The sequence below is a fragment of the Pelobates fuscus genome, chromosome 5 (genome assembly GCF_036172605.1).
Source record: "Pelobates fuscus isolate aPelFus1 chromosome 5, aPelFus1.pri, whole genome shotgun sequence".
NCBI classification, from domain to species: domain Eukaryota; kingdom Metazoa; phylum Chordata; class Amphibia; order Anura; family Pelobatidae; genus Pelobates; species Pelobates fuscus.
Genome location: NC_086321.1, coordinates 224011367 through 224031810, shown reverse-complemented (window position 1 = coordinate 224031810; position 20444 = coordinate 224011367). Strand labels below are relative to the sequence as shown.

Below are 20444 nucleotides of genomic sequence, written 5' to 3'. Positions count from 1 at the left end.
CTAGACCCTGCAAGAGCCTCCTGTATGTGCTTAAAGTTCGATTTAGAGATTGAGATACAATTATTAAAGGTAAATTACATCTGTTTGAAAGTGAAACCTGTTTTTTTTTCATGCAGGCTCTGTCAATCATAGCCAGGGAAGGTGTGGCTAGGGCTGCATAAACAGAAACAAAGTGATTTAACTCCTAAATGACAGTGAATTGAGCAGTGAAATTGGAGGGGAATGATCTATACACTAAAACTGCTTTATTTAGCTAAAGTAATTTAGGTGACTATAGTGTTCCTTTAACCCTGGATAGTAAATCTTGCAGTTTCTAATAAACTGCAATAATTACTATTGCAGGGTGAAGGGACATGGGACATTGCACCCAGACTACTTCAATGAGCTCAAGTGGTCTGGATGCCTACACGGTCCCTTTAAATGTTAAACCGTACAATATTTAGTGATATTACATTCAGCAGCCATAAAAAGTATATGCTGCACACAAAATTATAATGGTATACTTACACATTTGTAGTTTTCTTTATATCCTGAAAAAATAATACAACAAAAATAGTGCAACAATGTGAAGAAAATAATTATCTTATGTGCCCTATGTGGATTAACTCAAAATATAGCTTAGCTGGGCTTCCATCCTTATTAATTGACGAGTCCACAGATTACTTTGGATCCAGTGCTCCTGAACCTCTCATTGCTTGGCTGTTTAAGTGTCACAGAGCCAGTTCTATTTTGAGTTAATGCACATAGGGTACATAAGGGAGTTATCTAAATATATCTGGTTGCACTGTTATTTTCTTATTTTTTCAGGATATAGAGAAAACTACAAGTTGTCTACGTATACAATTCTAGTTTTTTGCAGACCATATATTTACCGTTTTACATTTTTTTCTGTTATCTACACAAACTAGACTGGTCATGTACAAATGATTAATGAACATTAGACTGACACTTTAACCTAACATATCAATATCCCCTGCTTAATGAGTTATATGATATGGTCATAACCACCTTTTATTTATATACCTCTGTAGTAAGGAAAGGTGAGATTTGATTAATGGTAGTGAGCCACTGCTTACAAACTGAGAAACATGATAATTTGATTACAAGAAATCCACCATAGGATAAAAATATATTCCATACAAATAAATACAAATCCACTGTGCTTTTGAATAGCACCATGAAATGGATCACTGAATGGTTTCATGTAAAGTTCCCCATAGGGTTTTCACAATGAAAATGTAAATATACAGAACAAATAAAGCTATTACAATTGGTAATTTAATATCCTGTAGAACGACAATTGTGAATCTGTAATAGTAATGCATCTACTGTATAGGAAGTGATTTCTAAATTCTGCTTTTCTTTTTGATTTTTGTTCCCAGAGCGGGGTTTTAACAATTAAACTTGGGAGCGATAAAGGGACATATGTAATTAACAAGCAGACACCAAACAAACAGATTTGGTTATCATCTCCTACAAGGTATGTTCTAATACTACAGGTAAATCCTTATTTAACATATGTTACATGCCTGCAGCATGGTTGCTGAATGTATTTCATAGAAAATATATTTTAAAGTGCTGCGGAATTCGTTGGCGCTATGTAAATACCAATCATAATGTAAAATATAGACGTTAAGGCTACCTACATGCGCCGAGGTGAATCCAGTGACTTTCATGCAGTTGTGCCTCTCATTAAGTGATGTGCTAAATTTAACAGAAGACATGTACTTCCTAATTGCCTGCAGAGGATGTTCTAATATCTAAGGCATTAAATAAAAGAAGCACAAGTGTTGTGTGAAAAGGAAATTAAATATACAATAACAGGTCAAATAAGAGCATCCTTGAAGAATGAATTAATTTGCTTGCACAGAGGGGCCACATGTTTAATGTAAGTATGCACTCAGCCTGCATGTTTCTTGGCCTGCTGCGTGCAGTGCTGCATAATTCATAAGCTTGCACTGTAGAGGCCTTTGAACAGCTGGAGATCTGGCAAATTAGATGTGGCGGGTACATCATAAATGCAGGAAGTGTCTGATAACCCTTCATGCACAGGAAAGGAATGGCAAATATACTATACCATGGAAACCTTTTCTGTTCTCTTATTTAAGCACAATTTAAATTACTGTGGACATTTTTGTAAATCTATTTTTTAGAGCAATACGCATGTTAGATTTCTTAAGACCTTAGACATTTGAATGTGTACTTTACAAATGACTTGGTTTATCTGGGTGGGATAACTCTAAACACATGAAACATTTTAATTGTATAGTGCAATCAAAATAGTAGTGGTTTATGGAGGTTTTAGTGGAACCCTTCATAGATCTTCTTGGACATGTGCATTGACATGCTGTAGGCATCTGTTTGGCACATAGTGAGAAGATGTTCCTTTCTATCACAAGTTTTGGTTGGTGGGACATGGCAAGGTTTGGCAGGAAAAAGCCTTTTGAATTTTTGCCTTTTATCAAAAACTGGAATGTAATTCCCACTTTATATTATAACACCTTTTGATTGTGTTGCAATTTTAATGAATTTCCGTCACGGGCTACTTAAAGTTTTTAATAGGGATTTTATCACAGCATCTTGTAGACAAGACTATTCAAGCTGACTTCCCAAAACATTTTTCATCCTAACCATAAGTAAGAAATCTAGACCCGGTTAGAAGAATTGGTAAAAATAATAAATCAAGCACACTGTAAAGCTAAATGAAGTATCCTTTCATTGCCCTAGATAAAGGTCATATCTAATAATAAAATGGAGATAAGTATTGTGCTTAATGTCCGAAATTTATAAGCAGTTTCAAAAATAATTGTTTTGATCACAAATCTTCCTTAGACTTCCTTTGGTTCTCTTCTTTGGTGCCCAGAGCTCTCATCATCCCCTAGTATCAGCCTTCATAGGTTTCTTTCTGACATTGTGCAGATTTATATATCACTTTGTTTCTAACATATTTATTGAATTGTTAAAGAATTTCAAGTGTTAACAACTGTGCCACTTGTTTGAAGGCAGGTAAGCTGAAAAGCATATAACTATACCTGTCATGGTAGACACAATATTTAAAGCAGCTCTGTTACCCTATACTTAGTTTACTTCAGTCTGTTAATCTTCCTACTTCTAATCTGTTCTTCTTTCCTAATTCTTTTATCTTTGTCTCCACTTGACAAAAGTCTGAGTTACCATTGTCAAGCTATGGCAACGTCCCCCAGCCATTGCCACTCACTTATGAGACAATATCTATGGAGGTTCTCACGGGATCCTCCATAGACTTCAGTGTTGTACTCTTGTGCATGCGTGAGAGTACAGCACAGAGATGGGCTCCTGGCACATGAAGTGCCAAGAGCAGAAGTGGATATAATGGATACTGAGGGACAGCTGCAGGTAGGTAAAACTTATCTTCCTCTGCGACCACAAGACACCAAGCAGCGAAGTTACCATCAGGGATATTGGCAAATTAGGTTAACGTGCCAAAAGGTGACAGTCCCTTTAATTCTCATCTCTACATCATGCTAGCAGAAACACTAGTAAATGTATAGATTACATTTAATGTCCCTCCCCTAAATGTCAATAAGTCCTATGCAAAAATCTCTCTGCTCGAGGCATGCAAGATTAAGCTAATAATTGAGTGGCAGTGGAGAGCAGGAGAACCCTCCACCTGTCTATTCATTGGATCGCTGTCACAACGTTCCTCTACCAGCAATCATTTCTTGCACTCGCAGGGGGCATTTATGGTGCTCTGACATACTGGGGAGGACATGCAGAAGTGTGCCCAAGAAGGGGTCAATTGTATCTGAGATACAGCAGAACCAGAATGTGGATGTTACAACAGTGTAACAACCCAAAAAAAACTTTTTAGACTGGTGGCGCTGGCAAGAGGGGCAGCTGCTAAGTAATTATACAATTGATTCTAAAGCAAAAAAGTATGGTTTGTCACTATGGTTTATATCTTTACTGCTTCAGGAGCTATTGTATGTTAAGATGGCATGGTCACTTCACAAGTATGCCCTAATTGTTTATCTATTGTTAATCTGTTCTAAGTCTCCTCCCATGTCCTCTCCTAATATCATAACGTGATTGAATGAACTTTGCCAGTTCAATTGCAGTATATATGTGAAGTGTATGATAGAGAGAATAGTTGGTAATATGCATTTCTTAAGAATATTCTTTTTGCCAATTTATGTATGAATACCCACCTAATAATCGTATTTTTATTTCAATCTCATTTACAATACCTATTTCCTGCATAAATTCATTGTTGGATATACTCTTCTAATGAGCTTATTATTTGTGTTTCAGTGGACCAAAGCGATATGACTGGACTGGGACCACTTGGGTGTATTCTCATGACGGCCTTTCCCTTCATCACTTATTAGCAGAAGAACTGTCGATCGCATTAAACACAAAAATAGACTTATCTGCTCTAGTATATTCTGGAAAGCGCTCAACATAAGGGAAAATTCAACATTGTTCACAGACTACTGCATCAAAAATTTGTTTTGTTTTTTACTTTTCTTGTTTGCTTTTGTCTGCATTATAACTTTCAACAAAAAGGTCAAATGATATATATTTTTTCCAAATATGCAATTCAGTTTGATTTGTGCAAACCCACCTGATAGTTGCAATTTTTATGTAAAATCTTTTTTTATTTATTGATTTAGTTATTTTTTGAGAAAAAAAAAACCTTATGAGACCATAACATTGAGTATAGATGTTCATCTCAAAATAGATATTTAAGATAAAATAGTGGGGAAATGATGGCAAAAGACAAGTGTGTATTTTAAATGAATGTAAACCTTGAATATGGGCAACTCTAGCAAAACATCAAACATGGTTGTAGAAGGGGGATCAGGGGAAAGGTTAGAGTATCTCAGTGGTTCATAAAGCGAGGACAAGAATGCATACGTAGACATGGTGCAAATATAACAATTCCACCTGTGACACCAGTAAATTGTGAAAAAAAGGTTAACTTTTAGATACACAGCCTCACAAGGTTACCTACCCGATGGTAACCGACCAAAATAGATATATACAACACAGAGAATTTAGGGCTCCGGTTGATGTACCTAAAAACAAGGATATGACAGTGGAATATTTCCTGAAACAAAGAAAGAAATGTGTTTTTGCAACTGCACTCTCAAATTTAAGATGATTTGAACTCCTTGGGGGTGCCACCCTTGCTGTCAATAGGAGGCTAAAACTCTTCCTTAGTGCTTGCCACAAATTGGACTGACAGGTTCTCTAAAAACTCAATCCAGAGGTATTTTCCAAAGAAGGATATTTATTGGCATATAGGTTTAAAAATGAAATAAAGTGTACCAAGTGCTAAGAGGGCAGGTCTTAATTGATTGTTTTATATGCACTGGTCCCTAAGGAAGTTCTCAAAAGAGAACAAAACGCAAGTTGAGTTGAGTTTTTTTGAGAACCTGTTAGTCCGATTTTTGGTAAGCACTAAGGAGGAGCTTTAGCCCCTTATTGACATAGAGGGTAGCACCCTAAGGCGTTCAAATCATCCTAAATTTGTGAGGGAAATTATGTCATATACTTGTTTTTAGGTATGTCAGCGTGATCCCTAAATTCTCAGTGTTGTATATACATAGACATAGTGCCTACAGTGTCCTTTTAAGAAAGCTTTAAAAAATATTGTTTTATGAATATTATAGTGTCAGGGATACGAATGTGTATGCCTCACCTTTATTCCAACGCCCTGCTCCTCCTTGTCTGAGCTCATCAAATTTGATGATTTTAAACAATGCAATTCTTTCCCATAGGAAAACATTGAAAGCCAAAATGCACTGATCAGCATCTCCTCATAAAGATGTACTTAATGCATCTCTGTGATTAACGCTCCGCGCCTCCATGCAGAACATTGAGACGCTGAAAGCCAGTGTTGCACATTGTGCATCGCTGACCCAGGAATCACCTCTAGTGGCTGTCTGAGTGACTGCCACTAAAGATGGTTATAGGCAGTAATGTAAACACTGCCTTTTCTCAGATAAGGCGATGTTTACATTAAAGAGCCCGCATTAAAATGCAGTAGACACCAGAACAACTATATTAACCATGGTAATGTTAATTAAGTGCCTTCTCCTCACAGCAGAAAGGACAGGGGAAAAAAAACAAAGACTGACAACGCAATCCCTAGCAGACAGTCTGTGTAACAAAGCTCCACAACCCCACAGAAATGTGAACATAATAGTGCAGTGATTAATAATAAAAAAAATAAAATTCATGGGAACATTTCTGCTTTTCTGATCAGATAGTGGATGGCATTAAATAATAAGAGTGCATCTTTTTTCTATATATATCATATATAACCAGCGTGGGAGTGCACCAGGGCATATAATTTAACACTGTGTCATCAGTAAGGGTGAGTGCCATTTCACTTGTATTATTTATTTATATATATATATGTATGTGTGTGTGTATATATATATAACAATATAACATATTACACTTATAACAACTACACACATACATACACTTTTGCATTAATATAATAATCCCAGTGGTTTATCATATATTAGCCCTTTAAACATTTTTAAGGTGTGAACAGAAAACCAGTTGACTAATAAATGGATATCTCCACTATTTCTGCCTGGAAACGTCTGGTCAGCAATCCCATTTCATTCTATCACATAGGTCATCCTGAATAAGCCCTAAATTATAGTAAAGAAAAAGTTACCAAAATGAGCAGATCTTTAAAAAGTTACAAAGTGTTAGTGTCATACGCCTTGGATTATTACAAACCAAACTACTGGAAGACGCAAGTTAAGTCTGTAGAAAGAAGGGAATAGATTCCTAACAAGGTAGTATCAGGAATGTTGAGCATATAAGGAGGGTACTGTAGAAAATACATATCCGTAATATGGTAGACCCAAAAGAGGGAATCCCCAGAATATGAAAGACTAAAGGAACATTCCAAGCACCATTATGACTACAGTGTGCAATTTGAGAACTGTTTACTTCTTACCTGGAGTCCAACCGGTGCCACTCAGAGAGCCGGAAGCTCACAGTCTGAACTAAGTCTGGCAGTGCAGGGTTAGCTCATTGGTTGAGAGCAATCAGCTGACTCAGTCAATGAGCTGACCCTACACTACAGGGCTTCACTCAGGAGAGCCAATGGTAGCTCCTAGCTGGTGAACACTAGTTCTAAAATGGCTTGACTGCTTTACATTGAGCGGCGCCAAAGGCTCTCCTGGCACCCGCCTGTAGTGTTTATGGTGCTTGGAGTTTTCCTTTAACCTGAAAACCACTAAGCAGTTTTCCAGAATGTCCAATAAAGAAAGCCTCTCTAGATCTAACAGTAAAAAAATGAGTTCCTGGACTCAAGTCACGTTCCACATCTAGGAGTTAAATTAGCACTAAAGCCCATTGAAATGAACCTGCAATGGAGAGTTAATGAACAAAAGAGTTAATGAAATTTGTTGTAAGCTTTGGATCACCTACATGTAATTACCAAACACACCACTGGGACAAGCTGTGTAAAAGCTGCAAAAACATACATTTCTTTGTATTTCAGAGTTAGGTTTTTATAACGTGTCACACCGCCACTCCCTGTCATCAAAAATAATACCTTATTATCATATATTTCCAACTTATTTGTGTTATCTGAAACGGAGAGATAATTCAAAGAGTGGAATAATAAGAGACATAATGGCAAACCAGCTTTTCTCCCATTAGTACATTACTGGGTAGAACACTGTTCAATTAGTGGCACATTAAAGAAATTGATCAATGTATGTAGGTTATGTGCAAAGGGTTTAAATTAGCATAATGCAATTATCAATTGAGATATATAATTATGAAATTAGCATTACCACTATAGATTTTAAGTTGTTAGGAGTGGACAAAGTTTTATACTAAACCTTGGCTTGAGATATTGTGCCGTAACATAATATAAGGTAGGGCTTCGAATAACATGCACCTGTTTTATTTCTAACTAGTCTTCAATAGGAACAAAACTATGTTATAATATCAAAATTTTCTAAAATATGCAAAAGAAATTGAGAATTTTTTAAGTGTTACTTCAAGCACCATGACCACTTCAGTTATATGAAGTGGTAATGGTGCATGACGTCTGTATATGCAATGTTTGAGGTATGAGTTAAACCTGCTGCTGAGATCTTTGCTGGCTAATGTTGGTTCTGTGAATGCTTCCATGTGCAGAACCTCATTCTTTGGCTTAGAGTTATCAACTGACACTCAGCCAATGAATGAGCAGCCGTATCGGCATTTGTCTGCTTCTCTACAGAAGCTGTTTGTTGTTACCCTGCGCTCCCCAAAACCATGGTACCGTTAAAGGACCACTATATTGCCAGGAAAACATACTCGTTTTCCTGGCACTATAGTGCCCTGAGGGTGCCCCCTCCCGCCGGACTCTAGGGTATGGAAGGGGTTAAATTTACCTCTTTTTCCAGCGCCGGGCGGGGGACTCTCCTCCTCCTTATCGTCATCGGCTGAATGCGCATGCGCGGCACGAGCCGCATGCGTATTCAGCCAGTCCATAGGAAAGCTTTCTCAATGCTTTCCTATGGACGCTGGCGTCTTCTCACTGTGATTTTCACAAACAGAAGCGCTGAAGCGCCTCTAGCGGCTGTCATTGAGACAGCCACTAGAGGCTGGATTAACCCATATGTAAACATAGCAGTTTCTCTGAAACTGCTATGTTTATAGAAGAAAGGGTTAATCCTAGCTGGACCTGGCACCCAGACCACTTCATTAAGCTGAAGTGGTCCTTTAAGGTAAAGTAACTGTTGCAAAATGGTTTGCCCCATGATACTGGAGAAGACTGAACACAATTAGGCTGGGTACTGACCACTATAAAGAGGAAAGGGCCATATCTTGCACATGAGCGACTTCTTAAGCAGATTTCAAACCTATTGAGAAGAAGACACCTGACATAGGGTGAACACCAATAATATAGTTACTGCTTGATTACAAAGGCAGGATTAACATAATGTTTAGCATTGCAGGCACAGAGGCCATACAATAAGGCATGTAGGTAATTGACCTCAGCCACTGGCTTTATGTATTGACTTTTAACGCCTGTAACATGGCATGCATGCATAAAATTATTCATAAATCATATTTACATTGTAAGAAAGACTATACAAACATACAATAATGCTTTTTTAAATGTTCAACAGCACCGAGTAAAATTAAGACAAACATTCCATTACAGTGTTACTCTAACTAAAAACAGTGTTTTGTTTGTTGGCCCGGTCCCACCCCACTCATGGTGCCAAGAGTGATCCTTTAAACATATTAACATGAGGGGCGAGCCTTAGAGAATAAAGAGTAATATTTTGCACATTTGTGGCTTCTTAAGCAGACTTGCCAACTATGATAATAGCAAGGAACACACCGGACATGAGATGAGCACCAATGATCTCGTAAAACTAAACACGGTGAGCTGCTTTAGCAGTGGGTTAGGCCTGCATCATGGTTGGCTACAAATCAAGAGAGTTAGATAATCTCAACTATTATTACAAGGTCCTGCATGCTGAGCCTTGATACTTTACATTGGGGTTGGTTCACACTAAACAAAAATAAAAAATACAAGTAGAACCTTTCTGGTATCTGATAGTATTGCGCAAAAAATTAAAATTGAGAAATTATACTTAATTTTTAGTGTGGATTTATTTTATTGTTTTTAATACTAAATCTATATCTGCTACAAATTGTAATAAATCTGTATCTGAATGCATACAGTTTATATACATGGGTGGGTACTGTATCTGCTTCATCTCACTGGTTATAGTGTCTGGAGTCCCCTGGTACCATCATTTCTTTCAGCATTTAACAGTTTTTAATGTTTCAGTGCTAAACAAGAGACCCCGGCGGTCCATCCCCTCTGTGCTGCTTTGGCTAATAAGGAAATATTAAACCTGAGCAGCAATGGGCAGCTGTGATTGGCTGAGAGTTTCAGCTGACTGCTTTTAGCCTGTCAGAGCTCCAACTTACTGTATGAATGGTTATGACAACAAGAAAGTGTGTAAGCTCTGCTTCAGCTACACATACAGAAGGGGCCGGACTTTGGGTGGCCAGGGACTTTTATTTTGTGGCATACTGCATGAACATGGTGCAACACTGAATGGAGGGACAGTGAGATGAAATGGTTATAGTGACTACAGTGTCCCTTTAACGTTACATATATCTTGTTTTAGAAAAAGGTCCTGTTACTTGGAATTATGATATCCAAAACAGAAATCTATTCCGTTTTGTTGGTGTTTTGACTTGTCCACCAGTGTGAGTGCCATTCACAGTGAGTTTCAGAGTTCAGATGGGTTATTTTATAAACTGGAGGCTGTGTTCGGGAAGGTGGTTACATTATAACTTGCACTTGCAAAGAATTCTTGAACATTCTGCATTAATTATAAAAATATAGAGGCAGAGCTAGATGAACAAATAATTGGCCTGATTTTCACCAGTTATAGTACATATTTTACCTCCTCTAAGGAAAGGGCATATAATCTATGTATTTAGATAAGCTAAGGCATATATCATTAATACTACAATTTCCTGAAGTTCTAATAATTTATACTTTTTTTTTTTCCAAACTGAAACTGAAAACTTAAAAGAAATAAAATTGTGCAATTTAGGAGGGTGAGGGGGAGGGTGAGGGGGGCAGATAAGAACCAGTTCACTCACCTTATCAGACAATTATGAAAACTAAAGCTGATTTTGCTTATTTGATGAGGATAGTTCTGTTCACAATGTGTCAATTATTTGTTTATTTATATATTTTATTTACTTTAGTTACTTTATTAAGGGGTTTATTCACTAAATTGGGGACATTTTTGAGAATTGTCAATGGAATTACAAATTGCAGACCATAATATTGCATAGACTTGGTCATTCATTTCAATTCTCTTCTGGTTTATAGGAAAATATAATGTAATATCTTAACCCCTTAAGGACACATGATGGAAATATTCCGGCATGATTTCCTTTTATTCCAGAAGTTGTGTCCTTAAGGGGTTTAAAATGCTCATATGAGTGTCATTGACTGGAAGAGTGACATTGTTTGTTCCGTTGGATGTTTTTTCTATAATTATTTTCTAAAATGTTCCCATCTCTTTTTGAAATAATTACCTATTGGGTGGAGATGCTTGACCGTCAGGCTGATCGGACGCATCTTAGCAGAGCTTCGGAAGAAACCGAGAAAAAAAACGTGGTTTTATCGATTTATTTCCTGCATCTACCAACTTACCACTGTTTGTTGACACTCAAGATTCTTGTGGGCTCTAGTCTACTCAGTTTTGAAGCAATGCTGAGTTTGGAAGAGTTTGCAGCCTACTTGAAGTGGCGTAGGGGTCCTTCTTCCCCACTCCACCGGTTAGGGTTATCCCGGCACTGACCTCCCCTGTCCTTGTGGCTGAATATGTTAGCAAGCAGGCTGCAGGTGAGGCACACTTTGCATAATGGCGGACAGCAGCCACCCACTCAGCCCCAGAGACCAGTTGTCTCCTACTCTGACAAACCTAGACCGGCTGTTTGCTGATTTTTGGCCCACACTTCAGTGTCGCTGACATCCTCCCGCAAACAATGCGCCTATAAACACTCTGCATGCGAATTGACCATGGAGTTCCCGTGGTTCCTAGCTCTGCTGAGGTGCAGATTTTTCAAGGCCACAAATTTAGACTCAGGATAGTTCCACTGGCGACCATTTGGAGATCACATAGCTGCTGACCATCTCCATAGCTGCTGACCATGCTCCCAAGGAAAGGGGCCTGATGCTGGACTGGTGGTTGGAGACACTCTGCTACTGTTGACCATAATACGATACTGGGACCATTCTGATCCTCCGTCGTGCATCTCCCTGCTGGAGCCACTGACTCTCTGGTTAATAGATCTGCCGTAGGAATGTGCTTTACCCAGAGCCAGCATGGGCTAATCGAGACTCTGGGCTGTGCCCTGTGCCACAATATTGCAGCCACTGTACCTTAGCAAGGCTCATATCAGTTGATGTTTCAAAATTTCCTATGTGTTAATGCTATTAGCCTATATTTACTTTCAACCACAGACACCGCTATATCTAACATGTGTTAGATATAAATACCTGTTTTAATCTACCACTAAATTATACCATGTCTTTTGCTCTCAATTATTAGATTTACCTACAATCTCCATGTCTAGCTAGTCTACTTAGTTTATGAGTTTACCACATGTACGCCTAGCCTGATTACATACATATTTTTTTTCTAAAATAGGTATGACCATTGACCATTGACCAAGCAAATGTAATCTATATACATCTTGACTTTATATCTTCTCATGCATGTAATGATTATTAGCTCAATAAAGACCACAGACTGGGTGAAATCATTGTCTATCTATCATGCTTTCCAATAATTTAGCAACAAACTTATTCACATGTTCCTGACTATTGCACCTTGAATATTTTGCTGCAATCCTAGTATACTTAGCTTTTTTTGTTCATTATTCCTCGCTCAATTTCTGCATGTGACTTTTATTTCAGTAATGCGCTGACCCCTGGCCTCAGCTTGACTCCTGATTACAGATGAATGATTGCCACACTTTTCAATCTGCTTTCTGTATTATCATTATGGTGCTGCCTGACCTGACTGATTGTTTCTATCCTTGCTTTTTGACATCCTTCATTGAGCTAGCCTAGTGTGTTCAGTACCGCCTATACTTCTCAACTGACGGCTTCAAGTTGTTTCTTCCACATTTTGCAATTTAAATCATACCACCACATGGAGGCCAGTGGGATATTATAGGTGCTTAAAGGAAATTGATCATAGTTTTTTATGATTATTAAAAATAAAAGTTCATTATAGCTGTGATATTATATTTTAATAATTGCATATAAGTTAAAAAAAAAATTTAAAAAAGAGTTAAAACTTTGCCAACTCCTATTTCCTAATAGAGTCTGCATTGGATAATTCCTGTGTGTGCCCAGACGTCTGTTACAACTACTGTATGGGAAATATCTGCCATGTTCTGAGAGATCCAGCTATTAAAGAAAACTAGGGGTGTGCTAAACTGATACTAATGGGAATATTTATTTCCAAACGTCTCCATATCCCAATAAATACAGCAACATGTGAAATAAAAAATAAACGCAATATAGCGCAGATCCTATGTGTTAATGATGATATAAGACAACTAAAACATATATCTACAGTGTTAGGCTGACTAACTAAGCACACACACGTCATGCATAGCGCGCTAATTCATGTGCCCACTACGCAGCTTATATGCGGGACATTAAAGCTTCTCGGCAAAACCCACAGCCTGCTGAAGCCCACGGTAATTTATGTTTATTGTAAATAAGTTGGTTTGCAGAAGTGATTTTTCTTTGAAATCTCCATCCACTCGGTCGCCGGAACTAGGCTACACGTGGGCCGCCCAGGTGGATGCAAGCTTGTAACCCTCATGGGTCTGCCTGTAAATATCCTTCTGACCCTACTGGCCAATTGTGGCGACTAAAACCTCAGGGCAGTCACCCTAAGTTTAGCGTTCATTATTACTTAAACAGATTTGAAACATGTCTACCAATTTTGTTTACTTAACATGCTCTCAGCGACAATCATATAAAAGACACATTTTAAAATGTGCGGCTTATGCAAATGCCATCATACTGTGTTATATTCAGTGGTGTATCCTGATTTTGTGCTGCCCTAGGCATGACAAAACTCAGGCGCCCCTCCCCCCCGCACCACCCCACCCTTTCCCCCTGCCCCACCTTCTAAATACACACACATTCACTGAAAGACACGCATACACTAGCTAACAGACATACACACTCACTAACAGACACATACAGTCACTAGCAGACACACACATTCACTAACAGACACGCATACACTTTCACTAACACACACACACATAGTGATACCGGAGAAACTGACGGAAGCCAAGCACAGAGAGATGGACACAGGTTTCTTCAGGAAGGAAGAGATTCTTTATTGGATCACCGATCGGGACTCAGAGGGACTAGCGTCACCAAAATACAGCAAAGTCTGAGCCCCGGACAATAGTGCAGGCTCCTTATATAGGCACATAACTCCTCCCATATTAAGCTCCACCCGCACATTCCCTTGACCAATCAACACAAATAAGAATTAACTTCCTGTTTGACCGCATGGCTTGTCCAGCACAATGGAGGAGGGGGAATACTATATCCTGTATTCTTGCACATGCTCCGTACACTACTGATCGTATCTTGCCTCGTGCAACCAACTGAGCGATACGTCAGCATATGCACGTACACATGCCACGTGGCAATCTCGGCCTACTAAATTTATTTTTACCGAGATTCCACCACATTCCCCCCTTTGATGCCTCTTGATATTTTACAATTACTTGAGGCATCACATAACCTTAGTTTTGCTTACACCGCAAGTTACCTTGAACCAGACCAGACTTATCTTATGATGTGAATCTTCAACATTCATCTTCTTGCATTGGTTCTCCCTGATCTAGAGCCTTATATTTATATATCGCCATTATCTGTGCAGCAGCCTTCCTCTCTGCTATACTTCCTATCAGGCTTTGCACAGACCTAACTACTAGGGGTATAAGACACGGTAGGAGTAAACACAACAGTAAAATCAGTAGGACTCCACCTACCACTGCCTTAAGCCCTCCAAACCACTCATACCAGCTACCAAACCAACTACTTGGATTGTATCCTTTCCATACCTGAGTAGGCACGTGCGCTAGTTTAACCATATGGCTAGTAAGCTCAGCTATTGCTTGCCCTTCGTCGTCTATTTGAAGACAGTAATTGCTTAGGTTAAACTTCCCACATACACCTCCCTCTACTGCCAAAAGGTAATCCAAGGCTAATCTATTTTGGTAGACTGCTGTCCTCATCCTGGTGTTATGCTTCGCTAGAAGATTGAGCGCTTGTGATGTCTCATTAGTGATAATCTCAACCACCGCCTGTAATCTTATAATACGGTTGAGCATATAAATAGGGGTTCTATAACCAAAAGTACCATCCTCAGCCCACGTGGCTGGCCCATAATAGTCTATGATACGCTGGGGAGGCCATTCATTATCTTCCCAGGTGCCTATCTCTATGGGTCCCCTTTTCTTCCTATGATTCACATCATACACTTTAACACCTAAAGTCTCACCTGTTTCAATCGGTAACAAGAAGAAGGATGGTTTGAGCATACCCAACACACATGCCCCTTCCCAGTCCTGTGGCAGCTCCGAGTAGGCTTTCTTACCACAGATCCAGTACAAATTTGCTGGGGCTCTCCAGGTAGATGTGATGGATAGATCAAACCACACATCCTTTAAATTGGCATATCTAGCAAACGGGTTAGATGGTTCTGAGACATTTGAAGCCGACCACCAAGTTGTATTCTTTGTATCATCATCATAAGCTTTTTGCCCTAAACAAGTTAATTCTCCTACAGAAGTATTATACATTATTCCTTTCCTTGCTATGCAAACATAACCTATGATGGAGGTCTTTAATCTCCACTCAGATTTACCTCTAACACTCATATGATAATCGGCTTGTGTAGATATTAGTTGGTCAACTGCCTCAGAACCGGACATTACCTCCTTTGCTTCCCAAGGCCATTGGTCTCCCATGTTAGTACCTCCACACACATAGCAGTTGGTAACATTAAGACTACCGGCAATACTTTCAGCTAAATCGATGAACAGGTTTTTAGCGTTATGGGGGATCTTATTATCTATACTCATCTCTTCATAAAAGGAATGGTATACTTGATGAGTCTGGGAGGATACCGTATCAGTCTCTATCCCTATAAACAATAATGTCCCAGGATCTAAACCCGTCCCGTATATCTGAAACCCAAATAAATTGCCATACTTATCTAAGAACTTGTCGGGGTTATTAATAAGTATATGGACTGGGTTACATTCCATAGACTTACAATATGGGCTAGTCGGCAACTTAGTCACTATCATGTCTTTGTCTACTGTCTGTCCCCAAGTCGCCCACCCCACACAAGACCAATATGGACAGAAGTTATAGTCTTTATTTGGGCATCTAGGACTCACATATTTATTTTTGCTACTGGGACAAATGTATTTATCGTTAGACCCATACGTCCTCTCCCATCTAAGATCCCCACATACATTCCACGGCTTTCTACCACTCGATATCGCTTTACACGCATCAAATAGCAGAACACCCGAGGAATGTACGGATTCTAACACCGTCTTATTAATTAGGGTCCCCTGAGGATCTCCATTCCTGAGAGTCAACCAAATTGTACGAGGCTGATACTCCGGACTGAAGCACCTAGGTTCTCCTACTCCTAAATGGCACACACTATAATCTATATTTAAGTATCTACATCTCGATACATCTCCTTTACACTCGTATTGTGAATGCCAGATTAGGGTTTGGGAAATATGGTTACCTGTTCTCGTAGTCTTAATGCATACCTCACAGCTAGGAGTGTCGGTACCTCTACCTTCCTGAATATAAAAACACATGTAAATAAACACAATCAAAAGCACATCTTTCGCCGTCATCCTCAGTCTTCGTCCGTGCGATGGAACCTCAGCTTCCAGGATGTGAGGGCTGCAGGGAATGGAGTTCTGCTCGTCTTCACAGGTGTCCCTTCGAGACTTTCCTGGCTTATACACTATGTGATGGTAAGCGGACAGGCTTTATTATGGCCTTCTCACTCACACCTGTAACAATAAAATTTGTAATCCACAATAATTCCTCGTTACTCCGACTGAGTAGTGCGTTTCAACCGGATCTTGCAGGGATTCTCTGGATCTGCTGTAACTTGCCAAGAATCGACTGCTGCTGGTTTAACCCTGGAGTGATGTATCCACGGAGTCACTTCTGCTACTTTTATCGCTGTAGGGGTAGACAAAAGAACAACATAAGGACCTCTCCACTTGGGCCCTAACGGTACATTATTCCACTCTTTAATCCACACTTGGTCTCCTGGATGATAACTATGAACAGGGGGATAAATATTCACAGGTAATCTATCTTGTACCCATTTCTGTACCTCCTCCATAGTCTTACCCAACTCTACAACCTGCTGCCGGGTAATTCCTTCTCCCAACTGACTCAAGTCCCCCCTTAAGTTACCAAGTACGGGAGGTGGTCGCCCATACATAATTTCAAAAGGGGAGAGGCCCATCCTTCTGGTAGGGGTACTGCGGATTCGCAATAGAGCTATAGGTAAGAGAACGTTCCACTTAAGTTGGGTTTCCTGACACATTTTAGCCAACTGGTTCTTTATAGTTCTATTCATTCTCTCTACCTTACCAGAACTCTGGGGTCTATATGCAGTATGAAGCCTCCACTTTATACCCAGCATATGAGTCAGTTGTTGTAGGCACTGGTGAACAAAAGCTGGACCATTGTCCGATCCTATAGAACAGGGTAGTCCATATCGGGGTATTATTTCTCGTAGCAGGAATCTCACAACTTCTCCTGCTTTCTCTGTACGAGTAGGACATGCTTCTACCCAGCCTGAATAGGTGCACACAATTACCAGCAGGTAACGATGTCCACCCGATTTAGGCATCACTGTAAAGTCTATTTGTAGATCGGACATGGGGAGTCCCCCCATAAACTGGACTCCTGGTGGCTTTACTGGTCCTTGTCTTGCATTATTCTTAGCACACGTTACACATCTGCGTACAATGGCCTGAGTCAAGTTGGACAATCTTGGTATGTAGAAATGTTTCCTGAGAGATTCTTCAGTACTGTCTCTCCCAGAATGTGTCCCGTTGTGATAATTCTGGACAATTTCTACCGCTAGCGATGCTGGTATAACTATTCTTCCATCTTCTAGCTGATACCACTTGTTCTCCAGATACTTTCCCGGTTCAGTCTTTAACCACTCCTCTTCTTGAGCTGTATAAACTGGAGTCCATTGAGACAGTGGGGTTGGTATTAGAGCAGCTATATGCCCCACATACTCCTGTCTTCCTGATTCAGCAGCACGCTTAGCTGCACTATCTGCCATCCGATTTCCCTTGGTTACATCACCATCTCCTCTCAGATGCGCTCGACAATGTATGATACCGACTTCTTTCGGCTCCCACACTGCTTCCAATAGTTGTAGGATTTCAGCTGCGTACTTGATTTCTTTGCCTTCTGAATTCAGTAGTCCTCTTTCTTTATACAAAGCTCCGTGGGCATGAGTGGTTAAAAACGCATACTTAGAGTCCGTATAGATATTTACTCTTAAACCTTCAGCCAATTGTAACGCTCGTGTTAGTGCTATCAATTCTGCCTTTTGTGCTGATGTTCCTTTCGCCAGTGGCCGAGCTTCTATCACCTTGTCTATTGTTGTTACTGCATATCCTGCATAGCGGATCCCTTCTTTCACATAACTACTGCCGTCGGTATAATATTGAACATCGGGGTTCTGGATGGGAAAATCACGAAGATCTGGTCTACTTGAAAATACTTCATCCATTACTTCCAAACAATCATGTTGACTTTCAGTAGGTTGTGGCAAAAGGGTAGCTGGATTTAAGGTGTTTACAGTCTCTAAATGCACTCTTGGGTTTTCACACAACATTGCTTGATACTTGGTCATACGGCTGTTACTAAACCAATGATTTCCTTTGTAATCCAACAACGTCTGTACTGCATGTGGGACTCGTACATAAAGTTCTTGACCCAGAGTGAGTTTATCGGCTTCAGCTACTAGCAGGGCGGCTGCAGCTACGGCTCTTAGACAAGGTGGAAGTCCACTGGCCACTGCATCCAGTTGCTTAGACATGTAGGCAACAGGTCTTTGCCATGATCCCAAGTACTGTGTCAATACTCCCACAGCCATTCTTCTTTGCTCGTGTACATATAAATAGAATGGTCGTGTGTTATCAGGTAGACCTAATGCTGGGGCACTCATCAAAGCCTTTTTCACATCTTCAAATGCCGTTTGCTGTTCTTGGGTCCATAAGAAGGGATCGTGCTCTGTACCTTTGATGGCTGCGTACAGAGGTTTTGCCAGTATCGCATAGCTGGGAATCCATATCCTACAGAAGCCTGCTGCCCCCAAGAATTCTCGCACTTGCCTTCTATTCTTGGGTATTGGTATTTGGCAGACAGCTTCTTTTCTCTCTGGCCCCATAATCCTTTGACCTTCAGAGATATGGAATCCCAGATACTTGACAGTTGGCAAACACAACTGAGCCTTCTTTCTAGACACCTTGTATCCTGCCTTCCAGAGAATGTGTAGTAGATCGTGCGTTGCTTGCTGACATTTTTCTTTTGTAACTGCTGCTATCAACAAGTCATCTACATATTGTAACAAGACACACTCTCCTGGGATGGACTCGAAATCCAGTAGATCTTGACTTAGGGCTGAGCCAAATAGGGTAGGTGAATTTTTAAACCCTTGGGGCAGTCTTGTCCAAGTCATTTGGCGTTTTGAGCCCGTTACAGCGTTCTCCCATTGGAAAGCGAAAATACATTGACTTTCTGCGGCAATTCGGAGGCAAAAGAAGGCATCTTTGAGATCTAAGACTGTGAAGTAAGTAGCCCCGCCCGGAATTAAAGCAAGCAGGTTATATGGATTGGGTACAACTGGATGTATACTAACAACCGCATCATTGACTGCTCTCAAGTCCTGCACAGGTCGATACTCATCTGTACCGGGCTTTTGAACAGGCAGCAATGGGGTGTTCCAGGGGGAAGTACAGAATTTTAGGATACCATACCGTATGAACTTATCCAGATAGGATTGGATGTTCTTCTTAGCCTTCTGCGGAATGTGGTATTGTCTTAGGCTCACTGGATAAACTCCAAGTTTCAGTTCAATTTTTATTGGTGGAATATTGCGGGCCAGTCCTGGTGGGTTGTTCTCTGCCCAAACTCCTGGTATGTTAAACAATGTCTCATCACTCCTAGGGTTTTGGCTAGTCAACACTGTATAAAGTCGCCACTCTTCTTCTTTTGGTACGGATAAAGTCATAATACCTGAAGGTCCATTAAACTTCAAAGATGTTGTTCCATTTGGTAGGAACGTAATCTGCGCTTGTAATTTTGATAGCATATCACGTCCCAGCAATTGGACTGGACATTCAGGCATATAAAGGAATTGGTGTTTTACTACGTGGCCTCCCAATGTACAGAGTCGACTTTTAAGAACCGGTCTTTCAGCACTTCTTCCAGTTGCTCCTATCACAGTAATAGTCCTTCCAGATGGAGGAGCAACTAGATTAGTCACCACTGAATGTTCAGCACCAGTGTCGATCATGAATGCACTCCTTTTCCCCCCTATTGATACATCGACCATAGGCTCCGCTCGACCAAGGGGGATGGAGCCCGGTCGGTATCAATAGTCCTCCATGACCGTGTCAGCCAATCCCACGAAGTCCCTACCTTCTCTATCGCGGGACCTTTGCGCTGCTGGAATATACCTGTCTTCCCTAACACTTCCTCTGTTCCCATTACTCCCTCTATAACCATTACTCCCTCCGGGACCTCCTCTACCTCTCGCTCTGCC

At 40.2% G+C, this 20444-nt stretch overlaps 1 protein-coding gene across 1 annotated transcript in view; it reads left to right on the top strand.

Annotated features, from left to right (window-relative positions):
• The window catches only part of FXN (frataxin), a 39156-nt gene extending 34558 nt beyond the window's left edge, over nucleotides 1–4598 (top strand). Inside the window, exons 4-5 of the mRNA XM_063455065.1 lie at nucleotides 1383–1480; nucleotides 4291–4598. Of these exons, the coding sequence (XP_063311135.1) occupies nucleotides 1383–1480; nucleotides 4291–4444 (252 nt within the window). The 3' untranslated portion in view covers nucleotides 4445–4598. The remainder of the gene's footprint in view (nucleotides 1–1382; nucleotides 1481–4290) is intronic.
• Nucleotides 4599–20444: the final 15846 nt, after the last annotated feature.